General features: G+C 49.1%; 1 protein-coding gene across 4 annotated transcripts in view; it reads right to left on the bottom strand.

Annotated features, from left to right (window-relative positions):
• Nucleotides 1–22,882, bottom strand: part of antxr2a (ANTXR cell adhesion molecule 2a) — a 372,665-nt gene that overhangs the window by 328,982 nt on the left and 20,801 nt on the right. The window contains exon 1 of one of the 4 annotated variants that reach the window (XM_070871081.1): nt 20,857–20,912. The exons of the other annotated variants lie outside the window; for them this stretch is intronic. Coding sequence (XP_070727182.1) covers nt 20,857–20,885 — 29 coding nt within the window. The 5' untranslated portion in view covers nt 20,886–20,912. Of the gene's footprint in view, nt 1–20,856; nt 20,913–22,882 lie in introns of those variants that run through there. 4 annotated transcript variants of the gene reach the window in all.

The raw sequence follows: 22,882 nt of genomic DNA, 5'->3' as shown, positions 1-22,882 counted from the left end.
GATGGAGGTTGGCCAGTTCCCAAAAACCTGGGACAAGGTGCTGCCTCTGATTCTCATGGGGATCCGGGGCCAGCCCCTCCAGGAGCACAGGAGCTGATGACCGGGAGGACCATGCGCACTCCAACCCATGTGTTGGCGTCGGTCCTCACTGAGACACAGCTCCAGGAGGTAGACCGGGATAAGTTTGTACAGCAGCTGTACAGTACTTTAAAACAAGTCCACATTTGGGCAGCCAGCGACCTGGGGAGGCAGCACCAACAAAATCGGCTGTTGCTAGAGTCGCAGCACACGCATGAATGGAAGGTGGGGGACCAGGTCCGAGTGGGGGTGTTTGAGCCACTGTAGTTGGAGCCGTACAAAATTGTTGACAAGGCAAGCCCCATGGTTTATGCAGTGAAGCTCCCCAGACGCGCAAAATGGTTGCACATCAACCAGTGCAAGCTGGTCAAGCCCGATGATGGAAGGACCAGGGCTTAAAGGCACCGGGGCACCATCATCAGCCTGGTGGAGGTGGGTCTCCCTCCCCTGATATGGGACGACGACCCGGTGGACGGGGCATTAAGGGGGAGCAGTCGGATCCCACGGCCAAGGGTGCCATGATCACCTCTCTACTCGCCCACTGCGAGCTGCAAGAGGCCCCAAGTGCAGAGTGATGAGGCTCTTGAGCCCTGCGACCACCAGGCCCCACAGTGTATATAGTTTGTTTTACATTTAGTTTCTTTGTTGGTCTGTGTCTGTCCTGCTGCTTGTGTATGACCTGATGGAACTATGGAGGAGAAAATCCTCAGAATGGATTTTGGCTTGTATTTTATGTTATAGGAAAGTAAGGAAGTCCAAAATCACCAAGAGAATGCCAGGAACGGTCGCCGTGGTCATGTTCCTGAGCTGGTTTGACATCGGCAGCTTGGAGAGAGGAGACACCGAGGAGCCCATCCTCTACGGCTGCACCGGGGTGAAAGGACCCACCATATTACAGGGGAGTAAGACTGGGGACACAGATGGTGTGGCAGCCTAATTCCATGAGGGAAGATGGCCGGGGTGGCTGGGGTCCAATTCCACGCAGTACTCCAGCAGCAAGGGTTTCACATATGGTAAAGCTTCCATACCGTGCCCCGAGCTGCAAGTCATGGCCACACGGGTTAGGGTGACCGAGGGGAGGCACGTATGCTTGTGGTGCGAGGGACACATACCCCTGGGATGGTGGTGGTGGTGGCTCAGGAAATTGAACCAAGATAAGGGCAATCGATCCGCGGACTGGGAACGGCTGTGGAACGATGTGTACCATCAGATTACGGGACAAAGGGGAGCGTTGAAGTGTGCTGACATAAACGGTGGGAAGAGGAGGAAGGAATTTACGTGTATGTGGAGGTCTGAACGGGTCTACCCGACGGGCATGTCGGTCGCGTTTTCACGACGGTGGCAAGACTCTGGGACCAGGATCAGTTGGAGACGGAGTGTGGACTCCTGTGTGATCCCAGACCCTCCAGATACTGCAAATTCCACAGAGTTGCTAGCACGCAAGGTAGAGGCCCTTTCCACAGCCCCACCAGTACAGGAGACGGGGGTTAGATGACCCACCACCACCCCGGGGCCAAGGAATGGGTTGGTGCGAGTCCCGACCGGCAAGATACTTTACCATGATGTGCACTACTCAGTCGCCTCGGTTATCTTAAACCTGACCCAGGTTCACATGCTACGGTGGTGTCCTGCAGAGACCGAAAGGCTTTACGAGGCTCTGCTTAAAGAAATGTTTAGAAAGTTCTATGAGTTAAGTAACAGTGGCGTGGATCAGGACAGTGTGTATGATCTGACCTCAGGTCAGCGCAGGGGTTCGGAAAGGTACAAGCGGGGGCTGTTTAACCATGCAGCCACAGCATTAACACTTGCACGTCCAGTGTTAACAGTATGGATGATGCTCATTTGCAAATGTAGGAATATAACTTGAGGGATCGGTTGCACAAGATACTGCGAGAAGGTAACAGGATAGAGGGGTCAAAGTTGCAGGAGGATCAGGCTATGACCATCCATTTGAAGGAGATCATAGCCGAGCTGGAGGCACATGCTCAATCGATTAACAGTTTGATCCGAGAAGACTGAAATGCCTCAGCTCAGGCAGCAAGGAATGACGCGTGTTATTGTTATACGGTGCTTGGCTGCTAGATGAAGGACGCAGTAATTTGAAGGACCTTTAATAAGGCCGCGTTCCTTCATGGATCAGCAACTGACACCTCTCCGCGTTCAGCCTGTACAAAGGTTCCATGAGCCTGTGCCAACTCCGACTCGCCTCAGAAGCTTACCCAGTCCTGGTAGATTGTGGCCGATCAAACACTACGATAATAGGGGTTGTACTTCGGATGCCGGTGATGAACGGGTCACCACGACCGGCACTGGTATACCGAGTACAAAACATCGGTGCTCTGAGGAACGGGTACACGTGCGGCATCATGGGGTCCCACCGTTTGTTGTAAAGTGGGGATCCACCATGACCGGCAAAGACCTTAATGGGTGCCAGAGCAGGGGAGCGCAGGTGGTACTATGTCCTCAGAGTTTGTATGCTTTTGATCAATGGTATGTGGGTTTAAATCAGACGGTGCGGAGCCCATTAATTGCACCATGCTTACACGGGCAGAGGGACGTACTAAATCACAACCAGTGTAACTCAGTACCGAGTACGTAATGACACTTGGTACGTGGGTACAGATCAAACCTTCTGCTTCAAACCCCACACCGGAGGTCCAGAAGCTCAAGAACGCATTATCCCCATCGCAGAACCGAGTACTGTTCACATCACAGTAAACGACACCATCCACGAGTTGGACCAGTATGTAACTCAGTTTGGTTATGAGATTCCACCTCACAAAAACTACTCAAAGAGGTTGAACTATCCCAAAAATACTTTTACACCCTGGTACAGCAGAACTGGGAAATGGGAAAGGAGTTAAAACAGCTTGTATCTCCAGGACGGTGGGACATTGGCGTTGAGATCCCTCCATGGATTCGAGTCATTTTTCATGTGTTGGTCTTCTCCGTGGCCAAGGAGCTCCTCCTGGAATCAGTGCGGATTTCGTCCCCTACGTGGCACAACAGACATGATCTTTGCAGCGCGATATCTGCAGGAAAAATGCAGGGAGTAGCGCCAGCCCTTATACATGGCCTTTTTCGACCTTACAAAGGCCTTTGACACTGTCAACCGTGAGTGCTTATGGAGCGACCTCCTCCGTTTTGGATGCCCCCAAAAGTTTGTCAACTTCCTCCACCTGCTCCACGACGACATGCAGGCCATGATCCTTACCAGCGGTTTCATTACAGACCCAATCCACGTCCGGACCGGGGTCAAACAGGGCTGCGTCATCACTCCAACCCACTTCTCAATCTTCCTCGCTGCCATGCTCCATCTCACAGTCAACAAGCTCCCCGCTGGAGTGGAACTAAACTACAGAACCAGTGGGAAGCTGTTTAACCTACGCCGCCTCCAGGCCAGGTCCAAGACCACCCCCACCACTGTCATTGAGCTACAGTATGCGGACAACGCCTGTGTCTGCGCACATTCTGAGGCTGAACTCCAGGATATGGTCCATGTATTCACGGAGGCATATGAAAGCATGGGCCTTATGCTAAACATCTGTAAGACAAAGGTAATCCACCAGCCTGTCATCGCTGCACAGCACTTCCCCACTGCCCCCAGTCGCCAAGATTCATGATGCAGCCCTCGACAACGTGGACCACTTCCCATATCTCGGGAGCCTTTTATCAACAAAGGCAGACATTGATGCAGAGATTCAAACATCGCCTCCAGTGCGCCAGTGCAGCCATTGGCCGCCTGAGGGAAAGAGTGTTCGAAGACCAGGTCCTCAAATCTACCACCAAGCTCATAGTCTACAGGGCTGTAGTAATACCCACCCTCCTGTATGGCTCAGAGTCATGGGCCATGTACAGTAGACACCTCAAGTCGCTGGAGATATATCACCAACGATGTCTCCGCAAGATCCTGCAAATCCCCTGGGAGGACAGATGCACCAACATCAGTGTCCTTGCCCAGGCTAACATCCCCAGCATTGAAGCACTGACCACACTTGATCAGCTTTGCTGGGCAGGCCACATAGTTCGCATGCCAGACACGAGGCTCCCTAAGCAATTGCTCAATGTGGAGCTCCTTCACGGCAAACGAGCCAAAGGTGGGCAGCGGAAACGTTACAAAGCCTCCCTGGTAAACTGCAACATCACCACTGACACCTGGGAGTCCCTGGCCGAAGACTACTCGAGGTGGAGAAAGTGCATCCGGGAGGGCGAAGACTGTGGAAGGAGCGTGCGGCAAATCAGTACCCCCCCCCCGCCCCCGCTTCTCCCGACAAATGCCTGTCGCATCTGTGACAGGGTCTATGGCTCTCGCATTGGACTGTTCAGCCACTTTAGGAGTGGAAGCAAGTCTTCCTCGATTCCGAGGGAATGCCTATGATGATGATGGTGTTAGCTCAATGTGTGATAACCATGTACCTGATTCATTTATCCTGCAGAAAGCATGGAAAGGCACTCAGAAATTGACGGCTAGCGTTGATCCAACAACGAGCCCCGAATTTGAAACATCTCTTGCCTGTTTCCGCGGGATGTGTGTAAATACCTATGTATTTCATCTGGAGAATGTACATACGTATTTTCTGTAACTGTTAGTAAGGGCACTCAAAACCTGGCTCCTGAAAGTTGATTAACGTTTCAGCCATGGTGGCGAGTTGCCTGGTTTTAATGTAATGTTCGGAATACCCTTTGTAAAGTGTTTCGTAAACGTTATATACTGTAACCGCAGAGGGGGACCCACAAGGACTAGGTAACTTTGGTTTGGTAGGTGTATCACGAGGCATTCTCGTCGGAAGGCTATGGATGATATTAACACCATCCTCCACGGAGGAAAATATCAAAGTGAGGTATAAGTCGACAAAGTCAACTCTGGACTGTTGTGTTTCTATCCCTGTTGGCTGTACACCCTGAAAAGGACTTTTGAAATACTGTGACAGGTGACTGGTCTGGATTAGGAAGAAACATGTTGCTGGGAGAAACACGTGGGGGTGGATCTCCCACAGAAACTGCATCTATTCAAATGTTAATTTGAACACTGGCCTGCCAGCAGCCAGTGACATCAGAGCTGGGTGTTCTTAGGAACATCAAGGGACTCGTGTGTGTGGAGCCAGGTTCTCTAGGAAAGAGAGCAAGGTGCTAGGACAAGACCGACACCTGTATGGTCTCCACAACAGTCCAGCAATCAGGACTGATGGGCCATTTAACACTCACTCGGGAAGCCTTCAGACATCGATCAGCTGGCTTTATTCAGACCCCAGCACATCTCAGATAGCACGAAATAAGACCTGAAGAAACCATGGAAAGGTTCCCCAAGGTAACAGAACCATCCAAACCCAGCCAGAATTATGGATTACAGGAGTATAACTGTCGAGTGTTTTAGAAGCTCGATTTTCGTTTCTCTCGTATCATAGAAACATAGAAAATAGGTGCAGGAGTAGGCCATTCGGCCCTTCGAGCCTACACCACCATTCAATAAGATCATGGCTGATCATTCACCTCAGTACCCCTTTCCTGCTTTCTCTCCATACCCCTTGATCCATTTAGCCATAAGGGCCATATCTAACTCCCTCTTGAATATATCCAACAAACTGTCATCAACAACTCTCTGCGGTAGAGAATTCCACAGGTTAACAACTCTGAGTGAAGAAGTTTCTCCTCATCTCGGTCCTAAATGGTTGACCCCTTATCCTTCGACTGTGACCCCTGCACTTCCCCAACATCGGGAACATTCTTCCTGCATCTAACCTGTACAGTCCCGTCAGTATTTTATATGTTTCTATGAGATCCCCTCTCATCCTTCTAAACCCCAGTGAATACAGGCCCAGTTGATCCAGTCTCTCCTCATATGTCAGTCCTGCCATCCTGGGAATCAGTCTGGTGAACCTTTGCTGCACTCCCTCAATAGCAAATTAGGAGACCAAAACTGAACACAATATTCCAGGTGAGGCCTCACCAAGGCCCTGTACAAATGCAGTAAGACCTCCCTGCTCCTATACTCAAATCCCCTAGCTATGAAGGCCAGCATGCCATTTGCCTTGGTCACCGCCTGCTGTACCTGCACGCCAACTTTCGATGACTGACGTACCATGACACCCAGGTCTCGTTGCACCTCCATTTTTCCTAATCTGCCGCCATTCAGATAATATTCTGCCTTCGTGTTTTTGCCACCAAAGTGGATAACCTCATATTTATCCACATTATACTGCATCTGCCATGCATTTGCCCACTCACCTAACCTGTCCAAGTCAACCAGCAGCCTCTTAGCATCCTCCTCACAGCTCACACCGCCACCCAGCTTAGTGTCATCTGTAAACTTGGAGATATTACACTCAATTCCTTCATCTAAATTATTAATGTATATTGTAAATAGCTGGGGTCCCAGCACTGAACCCTGCAGCACCCCACTAGTTACTGCCTGCCATTCTGAAAAGGACCCGTTTATCCCGACTCTCTACTTCCTGTCTGCCAACCAGTTCTCTTTCCACGTCAGTACACTGCCCTCAATACCATGTGCTTTAATTTTGCACACCAATCTCTTGTGTGGGACCTTGTCAAAAGCCTTTTGAAAGTCCAAATACACCACATCCACTGGTTCTCCCCTGTCCACTATACTAGTTACATCTTCAAAAAATTCTAAATGATTTGTCAAGCATGATTTCCCTTTCATAAATCCATGCTGATTTGGACCGATTATGTCACTGCTTTCCAAATGCGCTGTTATTACATCTTTAATAATTGATTCCTACATGAAAGCACGTTTGCCCACCCCTCGAGGATAAGGACCGCGAGCAAAACCTAGTTTCTCGAACCCGACGGACTTCAACTTCAACCTGGATCTCGCATGTTTCAGTCAAGGACGGGGCTGTGGAATCAAACCGCTGAGGAAGGACCAGCGAACAAGGAAGGGTGGATTGGGTGAGAACTCAATTGTTGTACGCTCACCAACCGATCCACGTAAGTGTGTGAAGGGATGTCAGTGTGCCCTACTCAAACCAGAGGGGGATTTAGAGTTATGTGGGTCCCGGGAGGGTTTAGCCCACAGAAAGGATTGGTCTGTTGTAAGGCTAACAAAGGAACTGTTTTACTGGGTATTACTGCACTGTGTGGTTCTACTTCACAAGCATCTGGTGAGTGGAATGGAGGTGTTGATCTGTTGCAATAAACCTTGTGATTTTGAACTTGGTCCATGTCTCACTACAAGACAATCCGTTGTAGCTCTTTTTGCCCAAGCATAAAAAACAGGGTTGGTGTGCTTGCTATAAGTGGGAGTTAAATCAAACAACAGATTGGATAACTGAGAGACCTATTGGCACCGGTCTCTGCAGAAAACCAACCCCAAGCGCAGCAAGCAAGGCAGGGCTGATTTGGCATCGGTCACTGCCAAGTAAAAACCCTTACAAATTTGGACCCTATGGCAAGGCCTTGAAAACCTCAGGAAATAACCATAGACTGACCACTTACACACGTGGCAGATGAAATTTAATGCAGAAAAGTGCTAAGTGATACATTTTGGTAGGAAGAACGAGGAGACGGAATATAAACTAAAGGGTACAATTCTAAAGGGGGTGCAGTAATAGAGACCTGGGGGTACATGTGCACAAATTGTTGAAGGTAGCAGGGAAGATTGACAAAGCGGTTAAAAAATAAAATCATGTGGGATCCTGGGCTTCATAAATAGAGACAAAGTACAAAAGCAAGAAAGTGATGAACGTTTATAAAACACTGGTTCGGCCTCAACTGGAGTATTGTGGCCAATTCTGTGCACTGCACTTTAGAAAAGGATGTGAAGGCCTTAGAGAGAGTACAGAAAAGATTTACAAGAATCGTTCCAGGGATGAGGGACTTCGGTTACATGGATAGAGTGGATGAGCTGGGGGTGTTCTCCTTCGAGCAGAGAAGGTTGAGAGGAGATTTGATAGGTGTTCAAAATCAAAAAGGGTCCAGACAAAGTGGAGAGAGAGAAACTGTTCACATTGGCAGAAGGGTTGAGAATCAGAGGACACAGATTTAAGGTGATTGGTAGAAAAACCTAAGGCAACATGCGAAAAACTTTTTTACGCAGCAAGTGGTTAGGATCTGGAATGCACTGCCTGAAAGGGTGGTGGAAGCAGATTCAACTGTGGCTTTCAAAAGAGAGTTGGATAAGTACCTGAAGAAAAAAAAACTGCAGGGCTACGGGGAAAGGGCTGGGGGGTGGGGGGCGGGGGGGGATGGTGGGACTTGCTAAAGTGCTCTTGCAGAGACCACCACAGGCTCACCAAGCCAAATGGTCTCCTTCAATGCTGTAACCATTCTATGGGCTCAAGTTTCGGCCCTCCTTTAGAACGGCGCACCTCCGGAGAGACACGCCTGTTTCCTCGAACAAAAAATGCGTCTAAAGCCTACCTCGGTATTCCGCGATGTTTTTGGGCCCGTTCTGGGTCAGCGCGGCGTATCAGCAGCTGCGGGGGGCGGGGCCAAAGCGTGGCACAGAAGATCTGCCGGCGGGGGGGGGGGCTAGCTCACAGCAGCACATTTAGTGCCGGCAGCCTTGGCATGCGCGCTGGAGAGTGCGCGCATGGGCAGTGGGAGGCAAACATTGGCACTCGGCCATTTTTAAAGGTAAATGAGGAGCAGTGCTGTTTTGTATTGTGGAGCTATGGAAAGGCTTGAGTGAATTTTGGTGATTTTTTCTGCCTGAAGGAGTGCTCTCAGCAGCACTGTTGAAGAAATCACCTGCTGAAATTAGTGAGTGCTGCTTGTTGCTGCTAAACTTCCAGAACAAGTGCTGCATAGGTGCATGCAAAATAAGGACTGTGTGTTTTGAAAAATCAGAGTGTCAATTCAATCCAGCAATGGAACGACGTCCACCAAGAACAAAGAATTTCTTGCACGAGGAAGTGGAGATATAAGTTAATGTCATTGAGCAGAGATGGCAGGAGCTGGATACTAGCAACAGAGGTCGCACAAAAGTGCCACCCAAAGAAGTGAAGAAACGCTGGAACCAAGTTGCAGAAGATTACTGCGCAGTGGTGCATACCAGGAGATCTGGAAGCCAGTGTAAAAAGAAATGGCACGACCTTGGTCAAGTAGTTAGTGTAAGTAATATTTTAATTTTTCAATGGAATCTTAATTGTAAATGTGACCATCTGTATATGTCCCACCCTGCAGAAAGACGCACTCTGTAAAAAGTTATATTTTAATCTTTGCAGAAGAAATTGGCCCACAACAAAAGGGAAAGAACTCAAACAGGAGGAGGCGTGCCAAATCTGCATCCACTGACACCCGTGGAACAGAGGGTCACTGCATTGATGAGTCATACATGGAGAAAAGCAATCAGTACAGCACAAGCTGGGCCCACACGCGAGGGAGAGGGTAAGTCCTGAAAATGCATCGTGGCCTTTCAAATCAAGCTGCTGCCTGGCCTGCTATGTGAGAGTACACTCACGCCACCTATCCTGCCCCCTCCTCTGCTGCTAAACATTTGACTATTCTGATATATTTTGCAGAAGATGATGATGCCAATCCTGAAGTTCCAGAAGAACCAGAAGCAGACGATCCAGACCAAGGGTGGCTGCAGGGATTGACTGAAATGTCTTCAGGGGAGACCTTCGAACTTAATATTTATGAGCCCACATTAGCGGACATCAGTGTTTCAAACCCTTGCATAGGTCCTGGTTTCACAGATTGCAACGTTGCGGATCCCAGTGGTGTTGCTGATGTAATGCCGCAGTTTACGCCCACTGCCCCACCGTCCCAGCCCGCGCCTCCCACTGGAGTGGAGCCAGATGCAAGACCCAGGGCCCTACCATCCCAGCCCACGGCTCCCACTGGAGTGCTGCCGTTTGGAACACCCAGGGTCCCACCGTCCCAGTCCACGGCTCCCACTGGAGTGCTGCCACGAGGCAGACCCAGGCAGAGGAGAAGGAGATTGGAAACACGCTCTCCTGAGGTGCAGCATGCAACAGATGTGGCTCAGGTTGTGGCATTGGGTATGGAGACCAATGAGCTTACCCGATCACTCGAGGGCAGCGTCAGTGCAGTGGGTGAAGAGGTAACGGTACTGACGGGAGAAATAGCAGTAATGACACGGGAAATGAGGGAGGGAATGTCAGAGGGAGTGCAAGTGACGGCACAGGCCGTCAGGGAGGGCATGGCTGAGGTAGCTGCTGCAATAAGGGCACACAGTTCGGCCAATCAAATGACACCCCCATGAAGAAGTGAACATTTACCGAGATGTGGATGAGAGATGGTTGCAGCCTTTCTTTGCTGCTTTTGTTCTTGTTCTTGATGTAATTGTAGTTACTTTTTTCAAATTGAAATTGTTTTGTAAGTTTTGTAACTTTACAACTTATAAGTGATCTTAGGGTTTTTAAGTGATCTTATAATATAAATGTTCTCACATTTTGTAACTTATTTAATTTTGCACCTAAAAAGTGATCTTTAAGCTCCTGCTGCCCCATGATGGCCAAGTTATGCAGCATGCAGCACACAACAGTGAACTGACTGACACAATCTGAGGAGAGTATTGCAAGTGACCCCCGGAATGGTCCAGGCATCGGAAACGCTGTTTCAAGATGCCAATGATATTGTGTGTGGCAAGTTGTACTGATGGTCAGCTTCCGTCCGTGTTACGCGTAGGGGCGTCATGAGCCAGGTGGCGAGGCCATACCCTTTGTCTCCCAGTAGCCAGCTCTGCCCTTCTGGTTGCTGCTCAAACATGTCAGATATAACGCATCATGGGTGCTGCCAGGGTATCTCGCATCGACTGACATGATGCGCTGCTTGTCGTCACACACGAGCTGCACATTAATGGAGTGGATACCTTTACTATTCCTGTACTGCTCGGCATCCTCCACAGGTGCTCGCAAGACGATGTGGGTACAATCAATGCAGCCCTATACCTTTGGAAAACCAGTAATCCTGGAGAAGCCCACAGCCCTGTCACGCATTGCTTGGCCGGTCATTGGGAACTTGAAGTCATTTCTCCGCGCATACAGTAAACGCAGGCATGTATTGCATGTTGAGAGATGGCGCACACATCTCCAGTTGTCGCTATAACGATCCCGAGACATAGAAGGAAAGTGCAGCTGTAACCTTCACTTCAACAGATAAGGCAGTCGGCGTTCTGCTTCTCGGCTGTAAATCTGCTCTCAGCATATCACAGATCTCAACGACAACTTCTCTATGGAAACGCAGCCTTTTGACACAACCAGCCTCGCTCATGTCCAGGTACGAACGCCTGGCTTGATATTGCCGATGTGGGTAAGGTCTCCTCCCCATCAGCCTACGGGCTATGACGTTACTGGTGTGGTGAGCTCTAATCAATTCTCTCCTATGCAGTGAATTGATGGAGAACCATTGCATAATCAGTGGTGTTGATAATGCAGCACCCATACTTGAAGTACAAATTAAACGTTTCAACCTTTAAACTGGCTGGCTGGCTCTCCCTCCCGGTGCTTTGTACGTTGCCCCTATCCCCTGGCCGAACGGCCTAACTCTTTTTCGCAGCTCGGAGACTACTGCTGCTGCTTCAGACAGGTAGGAATTAAATGTATTTTTTATTTGCTTTATTTATCATTTATTATTCATGATGGCTCTTTGTTTGTTGAAGTGAAGTGTTAAATGCTTGTAAAATTCCCTAACTTCACTCTAACTTCCCTTTCCCACCCCCTCCCCCCCCTTAATCTCTCGTTTCCTACGCCTGATTTATAAGTGTAGGCAAGGTTTTTCTGAGCGGACAAAAATCTACACTTACTCCATTCTAGGTTAGTTTGGAGTAAGTTTTCGCTGCCTAAACTTGCAAAACAGGCGCAAGTGGTTGGACACGCCCCCTTTTGAAAAAGAAAACTGTTCTAAAATGAAACTATTCTAACTCACTAGAACTGGAGCAAACTAAATGCCGAGAATTGCCTCTTCTAAGATGCTCCATTCTAAACTAGTTGCTCCAAAGAAATAGGAGCAACTCAGGCCGAAACTTGAGCTCAATGATTTTATGACAGGATTGTCAGGAGTGACCACCGCACAGTTCTTTGTGGAGACGAAGTCCTGTCTTCACACTGAATACCGTCTATCGTGTTGTGTGGCACTACCACGGTGCTAAATGGGATAGATTCAGAACAGATCGAGCAGCTCAAAACTGGGCATCCATGAGAGACTGAGTCAACAACAGCTGAAGAATTGTATTCAATCTGTCACTTCATGGCCCTGCATGTCCCTCACTCTACCATTACTATCAAGTCGGTAACCAACCCTGGTTCAATGAGGAGTGTAGAAGAGCATGCCAGGAAAAGTTGCCGACGTATCTAAAAATGAGGTGCCAATCTGTTGAAGGTACAACACAGGGCTACATGTATGCTAAACATCAGAAGCATCATGCTATAGACAGAGCTACACGATCCCACAACCAACGGATCAGATCAAATCCCTGCAGTCCTGCCATGTCCAGTCATAAATAGTGGTGGACAATTAAACTAACGGGAGGAGGAGGTTCCATGAATATCCCCATCCTCAATGATGGAGCTCAGCACACGAGTGCAAAGGACAAGGCTGAAGGCTTTGCAACCATCTTCTGCCAGAAATGCCGACTTGATGATCCATTTCGGCCTCTTTCTGGAGGTCTCCACAATCACAGAAGCCAGTTTTTAGAAAATTCGATTCACCATACGTGATATTAAGGAATGGCTGAGTGCACTGGTTAAAGCAAAGGCTGTGGGCACCGACAACATCCCGGCTGTTGTGCTGAAGACTTGAGCTCCAGAACTAGCTGCGTCTCTAGCCAAGTTGCTCAAGTACAGCTACAATACTGGCATCTACCCAACACAGTGAAAAATTGCCCAGGTATGTCCTGTCCACAAAAAGCAGGACAAATCCAATCCGGCCAATTACCACCCTTTCAGTCTACTCTCAATCAGCAGCAAAGTGATGGAAGGTGCCAAGGGCTAACAAGCGACACTTACTCACCAATAGCCTACTCACTGATTGCACAGCATTCAATTCCATTCGCAACTCCTCAGATAATTAAGCAGTCTGTGCCCACATGCAACAAGACTTGGACGACATTCAGGCTTGGGCTGATAAGTGCCGCTCATGCCACACAAGTCCAACAAGAGAATCTAGTCGCCTCCCCTTGACATTCAACAGGATCACCATCGTCGAATCCCCCACTATCAACATCCTGGGGGAAGCGGTCACCATTGACTAAAAACTTAACTGGACCAGCCACATAAATACCATGGCTACCACATAAATACTGTGGCTACAAATGCAGCTCAGAGACTGGGTCTTCTGTGGCAAGTGACTCACCTCCTGACCAATATTGCATTTAATTTTTGGGAGCTGCACAGCCCATTCAAAACACCGCGCATGCGCAGTTTTTGCCAGTGAAAAGCCGGTGAGCCAGCTGTGCAGGATGTCCAGAGAACTAAGCGAACATTGCTTCAGACTCCTTAAAGCCTCTCCGCCATCTACAAGGCACAAGTCATGTGTATGATGGAATACTCTCCACTTGCCTGGACGTGTGCAGCTCCAACACTTGATCGGCACCCCATCCACCACCTTAAACATTCACTGACTCCACCACCAGCGCATCGTGGCTGCAGTGAGTACCATCTACAAGAATCACTGCAGCAACTCGCCAAGGCTTCTTCGACAGCACCTCCTAAACCCGCAACCTCAACCATCTCGAAGGACAAGGGCAACAGGGAGCACCATCACTTGCAAGTTCCCCAAGTCACACACCATCCTGACTTGGAAATATATAGATAGACGTTCCTTCTGAATCGCGAGGTCAAAATCCTGGAATTCCCTCCCTAATAGCACTGTGGGAGCACCTTCACCTCACGGACTGCAGCGGTTCAAGTTGGCAGCTCACCATCACCTTCACAAGGGCAATTAAGGATGAGCAATAAATGCCAGTGATACCCATCTCACCATGATTGAATTTTTTTTAAATCCTGTCCAAATAGGTTGGATGAAAATGTTCTCTCTGCCAGCTATAACAGCCCTATTTGAAATTAGTTTATTTCGCAATTTCAAACAGTACCTAGTATGAGCGTTACCCATACTGCGAAATTCCCTGTCATTCAATGCTAATTAGCAAATAATTTACAATTTCCTTCAGAGGTCACAGGAATCTCAGGTGTGAAAAATGTAAAATTAATTCTGGTGCAGGGCAATACTGAGGTAAGGATTAAGGTGCATTGTTAAGAGTAGGGAGATATTTAACTTGCATCTGGCCTTAGTGACATGGCCTGGGAATGCTTGATGTTGAACACGAGTGTGTTCCATTCCTCACCAACGACATCCTTTTCCTTTAGTGTTGTACAAATATTTAATTCCCCTTCCAAAATTTAAACCTAAAAAGTATTTTATTTCAAAAGAAATATTTTAAACTATTATACTGATCATACTATAATTTTATATTTATATAGCCTTCCATAGAAGAGAAGGGAAAATTAGTCATATGTTTCATAGAGTTTCCCCCTCCCCAATATAGTCTTTTGATGTTATGACACTCAAGATTCTTATGTTTTACAAGTCATAAAAATAAATATTTAATTAATTGTTCTGCTCTGCCAATTTCTCTAATTAATTAATAAATTACACTGAGTGAATTATGCTGCCAACACCACAAAATGCTGCTGATGGACACACGTTTATTTTACATTAGGGCAGGCTTAGCTCACTTAAAATGGTGGCCAAACAATTTGTTGCATTTAGTAAGCAATTCTAGTCATAGTGCACTTTAATGTAGCTGCCAGATTTCATATGCAAGACGTAAATCTAGCTCAAGCCTCAAAGTAACTCAGCTGCTGTGCATTACTCACATAAGGCTCAGAAGCTCTTGTACTTCTTCAAAGCCTCAACCAACTTCGTAATTTTGTCGGCCGTGTCTCAGAGAGTAGCACTCTCATCTCTGATTCAGAAGATTGTGGCTTCAAGTCCCACTCCCGAGACTGGAGCACAAAAAAAAAAATCGATGCTGACACTCCAGTGCGGCACTGAGGGATCACTGCACTGCTGGAGGAACTGTCTTTTGGATGAGGCATTAAACCATGGTCCCATCTGCTGTCATAAAAGATCCCACTGCATTATTTCAAAAGAAGAGCAAGAGAGTTATCCTGGTGTCCTGGCTAATATTTATCCCTCAATCAACATCACTAAAACAGATTATCTGGTCATTATCATATGGCTGTTTGTGGGAGCTTGCTGTGTGCAATTGTCTGCCGTATTTCCTACATTACAACAGTGACTATACTTCAAAAAGTATTTCATTTGCTGTAAAAAGCTTTGGAATGTCCGGAGGTCGTAAAAGGTGCTGTATAAATGCAAGTCTTTCTTGCATTTGCTAAAAGGCTCCTTATCAATTGATATGATATACTAACTAATTTTTTAGGTTGGAAATTGTTATGTATTTAACCCCTTGTAACCTGCATCACACATGACCACCAGAGGGCTACCTGTTGGAGTCCCAAGGAATCCCAGCATCCCTTGGGAGCACAGTATATAAGCAGGCCACCCATGAGGTACCTGCACTGTGGAATTTGAATAAAGGAGCTACGGTCGCACTTGCTCATTACACACAGTACTCAGTCTGATCATTTATTATGAGTATAACAGTTGGCGACGAGGTAAAGAACAATCGTGTGAAATGCAAAGTCGGCACCTTGGAGAAGTTCTCAGAGCGGGACAATTGGGAGGACTTCGTGGAGATTCGACCAATACTTCGTGGCCAACGAGCTGGAAGGGGACGAGAACGCGACCAAATGAAGGGCGATCCTCCTAACTGTCTGTGGGGCAACAACCTATGGCCTCATGAAGAATCTCCTGGCCCCTGCAAAACCAAAGAACTCCTACGAAGAATTGTGTACATTGGTCTGGGTGCAGCTAAATCCTCAGGAAAGCATTTTGATGGCGAGATATCGGTTCCACACGGGTCAACGATCGGAGGGCCAGGAAGTGGCGAGCTATGTCGCCGAACTAAGGCGCCTCGCAGGACATTGAGAGTTTGAGGGATTCCTAGAACAAATGCTCAGAGACTTTTTTGTACTGGGCATTGGACATGAGACAATCCTTCACAAACTGTTGACTGTAGAAACTCCGAATCTGAGTAAAGCCACAACGATAGCCCCAGCATTTATGTCCATCAGCAACAACACCAAGTAGATTTGGCCGAACAAAGAAGTTTCGGCCAGTACTGTGCATAAAGTAACGTCGGTTTTGGGCAAAGGTGTATAGGGCAGAACGTACACGCCGGCTGCTGTGGCTCGACCTCAACTGACCCAGAGTCCGCCATTCACCTGTTAATGCAAGGCAGTTAACACCCTGTTGGCGCTGCGGAGGTGATCATCGACCCCATCAATGCCGCTTTAAGCACTATGCGTGCAATGGCTGCAGAACAATGGGACATCTACAATGAATGTGCAGGCGAGCTACAAACCCTGCAAATCACCACGTTGCAGAGGAAGATCGATTCAGTGGATCAGACGGAATTGGAAACTCATACGGAGGAGGCAGAGGTGTATGGGGTACACACGTTCACGATGAAATGCCCACCAATAATGTTGAAAGTTGAACTGAACGGTATTCCAGTATCTATGGAGCTGGACACGGGGGCAAGTCAGTCCATAATGAGGTAAAAGGCTTTTTGACAGGCTGTGGGAAAAGACGGCACACAGGCCCAAGCTCAGCAACATTCACACCAAACTAAGGACTTACACAAAAGGAATGAATCCCTGCAATTGGCAGTACAGAAGTCAAAGTCTCCTATGATGGAGCAGTACATGAACTCCCGCTGTGGATTGTGCCAGGGGATGACCCCACGTTGTTTGGCAGAAGCTGGCTGGGGGAAATCCGCTGGAACTGGGATGACATCCAAGCGCTTTCGTCCGTCAACGACACCACATGTACCCAAGTTCTAAGCAAGTTCCCTTCATTATTCGAGCCAGGCATTGGAAGCTTCTCGGGGGAGAAAGTGCAGATCCATTTGGTTCCCAGTACGCGACACATCCACCACAAGGCTCGGGCGGTACCGTACTTAAGGCGTGAAAAAGTGGAAATCGAGCTGTACAAGCTGCAACATGAAGGCATCATCGCGCCGGTGGAATTCTGGTGGGCCAGTCCGATTGTTCCAGTACTCAAAGAGGACGTTACGGTTAGAATTTGCGCGGACTAGAAAGTAACGATTAACCGTTTTTCGCTACAGGACCAGTACCCACTACCCAAGGCAGACGTCCTATTCGCGGCCCTGGCTGGAGGGAAGATGTTCACCAAGCTAGACCTGACCTTGGCCCACATGACGCAGGAGCTGGAGGAGTCTTCGAAAGGTCTCACCTGCGTCAACACGCACAAAGGTATGTTTATCTACAACGGGTGCCCGTTCGGATTCGGTCGGCCGCTGCGATCTTCCAGCGGAACATGGAGAGCCTGCTAAAGTCAGTTCCTTACACAGTGGTCTCCCAGGACGACATATTGGTTACAGGTCGGGACACCATGGAGCACTTGAAAAATCTGGGGGAAGTTCTTGGTCGGTTAGATCACGTGGGGCTCAGGTTGAAACGCTTGAAGTGTGTTTTCCTGGTACAGGACGTCGAATTCGTAGAAAGGAGAATCACAGCAGACGGCATCAGACCCACCAATGCCAAGACGAAGGCCATCAAGAACGCGCCGCGACCACAGACCGTGACGGAGTTGCGATCGTTCCTGGGACACCTTAACTATTTCGGTAATTTCCTACTTGGGTTAAGCACCCTGCTAGAACCCCTACAGGCGCTACTGTGCAAGGGAGACGACTGGGTATGGGGGAATTCACAAGAGGCTGTCTTTAAGAAAGCCAGAAATTTATTGTGTTCTAACAAACTGCTTGTCCTGTATAACCCAGGTAAACGATTGGTATTAGCTTGCGATGCGTCGTCATAAGGGGTCGGGTGTGTGTTACAACAGGCTAATGAATCGGGAATTTTGCAACCAGTTGCGTATGCATCCAGGAGTTTGTCCAAGGCCGAAAGGGCCTACAGCATGTTGAAAAAGAGGCTCTGGCATACGTTTACGGGGTAAAAAAAATGCACCGGTACTTATTTGGCATCAAGTTCGAGCTTGAAACGGACCACAAGCTGCTCATATCGCTATTCTCGGAGAGCAAACGGATTAATACCGATGCCTCTGCCCGCATCCAAAGATGGGCACTCACGCTGTCGACATACAACTATGTAATCCGCCACAGAGCGGACACAGGGAACTGCACAGATGCTCTCAGTCGGCTACCATTGCCCACCAGCGGGGTGGAAATGGCACAGCCAGCGGACTTGCTTATGGTCATGGAGGCATTTGAGAACGAGAAATCCCCCGTTACAGCCCGCCAGATCAGGACCTGGACCAGCCAGGATCCTTTACTGTCCCTGGTATTAAAACTGTGTCCTCCATGGGAGCTGATCCAGTGTCCCAGTAGAGATGCAGGAAGCAATTAAACTATTCCACAGACGCAAAGATGAACTGTCCCTGTCGGCGGACTGTCTTTTGTGGGGCAATCGCGTAGTCTTGCCCAAGAAAGGCAGAGACACATTCGTTTGCAAACTGCACAACACCCACCCAGGCATCATAATGATGAAAGCCATAGCCAGATCCCACGTGTGGTGGCCTGGCATTGGCTCAGATTTAGACTCATGTGTGCGCCAGTGCAACACTTGTTCTCAGTTGAGCAATGCACCCAGAGAGGCTTCACAAGTGATTGGTGCGCAAAATCAAAGCACATGGTATTGGGGGTAATATAATGATGTGGATAGAGAACTGATTGGCAGACAGGATGCAGAGAGTCGGGATAAACGGGTCCTTTTCAGAATGGCAGGCAGTGACTAGTGGAGTGCCGCAGGGCTCAGTGCTGGGACCCCAGCTCTTTACAATATACATCAATGACTTAGATGAAGGAATTAAGTGTAATATCTCCAAGTTTGTAGATGACACTAAGCTGGGTGGCGGTGTGAGCTGTGAGGGGGACGCTAAGAGGCTGCAGGGTGACTTGGACAGGTTAGGTGAGTGGGCAAATGCATGGCAGATGCAGTATAATGTGGATAAATGTGAGGTTATCCATTTTGGGGGCAAAAACACGAAGGCAGATTATCTGAATGGCGGCAGATTAGGAAAAGGGGAGGTGCAACGAGACCTGGGTGTCATGGTCCATCAGTCATTGAAAGTTGGCATACAGGTACAGCAGGCGGTGAAGGCGGCAAATGATATGTTGGCCTTCATAACTAGGGGATTTGAATATAGGAGCAGGGAGGTCTTACTGCAGTTGTACAGGGCCTTGGTGAGGTCTTACCTGGAATATTGTGTTCAGTTTTGGAATCCTAATCTGAGGAAGGACGTTCTTACTATTGAGGGAGTAAAGCGAAGGTTCACCAGACTGATTCCCGGGATGGGTGGACTGACATAAGAGGGGAGACTGGATCAACTGGGCCTTTATACATTGGATTTTAGAAGGATGAGAGGGGATCTCATAGAAACATACAAGATTCTGACGGGACGGGACAGGTTAGATGCAGGTAGAATGTTCCCAATGTTGGGAACCAGGGGATACAGTCTTAGGATAAGGGGTGGGCCATTTAGGACTGAGATGAGGAGAAACTTCTTCAGTCAGAGTTGTTAACCTGTGGAATTCCCTGCCGCAGAAAGTTGATGATGCCAGTTCATTGGATATATTCAAGAGGGAGTTAGATATGGCCCTTATGGCTAAGGGAATCGAAGGATATGGAGAGAAAGCAGGAAAGGGGTACTGAGGGAATGATCAGCCATAATCTTATTGAATGGTGGTGCAGACTCGAAGGGCTGAATGACCTACTCCTGCACCTGTTTTCTATGTTTCTATGTTTCTATGCTAAGTTTGTGGTCCTGGTCATCCAAACCATGGTCGAGGATCCACGTAGACTATGCGGGCCCATTCCTTGGCAAAATGTTTTTGGTTGTCGTGGATGCTTACTCGAAGTGGATTGAATGTGCAACATCATCTGTAAGCACATCCACGGCCACCATGGAAAGTCTACGAGCTATGTTTGCCACGCACGGCTTGCCTGATGCCCTAGTCAGCGACAATGGGCCGTGCTTCACCAGTGCTGAATCAAAGAATTCATGACCCACAACGGGATCAAACATGTCACATCTGCCCCCTTCAAGCCCGCATCCAACAGCCAGGCAGAACGGGCAGTTCAGACCATCAAGCAAAGCTTGAAACGCATGTCGGAAGGTCCCTACAGACCCGGTTTTCCAGAGTACTGCTCAGCTACCGCACCAGACCCCACTCACTCACCGGGATTCCCCCAGCTGAGCTGCTCATGAAAAGGGCACATAAAATAAGGCTCTCTCTGGTCCACCCTGATCTACATGATCGCGTGGAGGACAAAGTATGTACCATGACCGTGCAAATTTGTCATGCGATATTGAGATCAATGATCCTGTGTGTGTGCTCAGTTATGGACATGGTCCCAAATAGCTCGCTGGCACAGTCACAGCCAAAGAGGGGAGTAGGGTATTTCAGGTCAAACTGACCAATGGACAAATGCACAGAAAACATTTGGACCAAATCAAATTGCGGTTCACCAACAGTTACGAACAACCCGAAGAGGACACCACCAACTTTGACCCTCCAACACACACACAAGTGGCAACTGACATCATAGTTGACCACGAAACCGAACACATCATCCCCAGCAGCCTGGCAAGGCCGGCTGCCCAACAACCCAGTGAAGAACTGACCAACCCACCCACACCAGCATTTGTACTGACAAGGGAGCGCAAAGCCCCAGATCGTCTCACCTTGTAAATAAACGTTCTGTTGACTTCATGGCATCCCTTGGGAGCACAGTATATAAGCAGGCCACCCACGAGGTACCTGCACTCTGGAATCTTAATAAAAGGAGCCAAGGTCACATTTGCTCATTATATACAGTACTCAGTCTGACCATTTATTGGGCCCAAGTTTCGGGCCGCGCCTAGAACGGCGCAGCCCCGACCTGGACGCCCATTTTTCGCGCCACAAAGTGCGCCTAAAAAAAAAACTTACAGATTCTCCGGCTCCCTGCTGGTCCTCTGCAGCCGGGCGTGGCGTAGCATGAACTGTGGGGGGCGGAGCTAGGTCCCTGCGCTGAAAACAGTGCCGGGACCTCTCCACATGCGCGCTACAGTGGGCGCGCATGTGCAGTAGCTACAGGAGCCCCTTCTCCTCTCCCCCCCTTCCCCCCTTTCCCCCTTCTCCTCTCCCCCACTCTTTCCCCTTCTCCTCTCCCCCACCCTTTCCCCTTCTCTCCTCCTCCTCCCCTGTGGGAGGGGCCTGAAGCACGCAGCCCCTAGCCCTGGCCGAATGGCCTCACTGGGGCTGCGTGCATGTGCTGTGTGCATAAGGCTGCCACCCACGGCCAGCTCCTGCTTCCTCCCGACCCGACTCGACTCCCGCTCCCCACCCCCCCCGACCCGACCCGACCCCCGCTTCCCTTTCCCGACCCCCGGACCCGACCTGACCCCCCGGACTGGACCCGACCCGTGCTCTCCCCCCCACCCCCCCCACCCGACCTGACCTCTCTCCACCCCCCCTGACCCGAACCGAACCGACCTCCCTCCGCACCCCCCCGATCCGACCCGCGCTCCCGACCCCGACCCAACGCCACCTACCTGTAAATCTGGTGCTGGGGACGGGCCCTGCCCGTAGTCTTGGGCCCGTTCAGCCTCCCCCCACCCTTCTCCTTCCCCCCCTTCCCCTTCTCCTTCTCCTTCTCCTTCTCCTTACTTCTCCTTTCCTGCCCCCCCTCTCCTTCCCTTCTCCTCCCCCCCCCTTTCCCCTTCTCCTCTCCCCCCTTTCCCCTTCTCCTCTTCCCCCCATCCCCTTCTCCTCTCCCCCCTTTCCCCTTCTCCTCTCCCCCCCATTTCCCCTTCTCTCCCCCCCATTTCCCCTTCTCTCCCCCCTTCCCCTTCTCTTCCCCCCCTCCCCCTTCCCTCCCTCCCCCTCTGCCTCCCTCCCTCCCTCCCTCCACTCCCCTCCCCCTGCCCCCCCCTCCTCCCCCTCCCCTCGCTGTCAGAAACACAGACACTGACAGACAGAGAGTGAGACACACAGACAGACAGACAGACAGACAGACAGACAGAGAGATAGAGAGATAGAGAGACTGACAGAGACACACTGTGGGGGGGGGGGGGGGGGGGGCATCCCAGCCCGCTGTTGGAGGGCTCCCGGTGCTGCAGTCGGTAAGTAGAAAATGTTTTATTTATTGATTTTTTTAAAAATATATTTCTTATTAATTTTTTTTGATTGATTTAATGGTTGATTTATTGATGTTTTTATCATTTATTATTGATGATGGCTCTTTATTTGTAAAACTGAAGTGTTTAATGTTTGTAAACGTCCCTTTAAACCCCCCACCCCCCCCCCACCCCACATTCCCTACGCCTGATTTGTAACCTACGCCTGATTTTCTAAAGTGTAGACAAGGTTTTTTGGAGCGTACAAAAATCTTCACTTGCTCCATTCTAAGTTAGTTTGGAGTAAGTTTTCACTGCCGAAACTTTGAAAACAGGCGTAAGTGGCCGGACACGCCCCCTTTTGAAAAAAAAATTCTGTTCCAAAGTGAAACTGTTCTAATTGACTAGAACTGGAGCAAACTAAATGCCGAGAATTTGAATTTCTAAGATACTCAGTTCTACACCAGTTACTCCAAAAAATCAGGAGCAACTGAGGCCGAAACTTGGGCCCATTATGAGTATAACAGAAATCATGTTCAACACTGAGCAATTAGCCATACTACAAAGCTAGAAATCTTCCCCCACCCTCCGCAAGAAAACCAACAAAAAT

The sequence above is a fragment of the Pristiophorus japonicus genome, chromosome 2 (assembly GCF_044704955.1).
Source record: "Pristiophorus japonicus isolate sPriJap1 chromosome 2, sPriJap1.hap1, whole genome shotgun sequence".
Classification (NCBI taxonomy): Eukaryota; Metazoa; Chordata; class Chondrichthyes; family Pristiophoridae; genus Pristiophorus; species Pristiophorus japonicus.
This window is presented reverse-complemented; position numbering and strand designations above follow the sequence as displayed.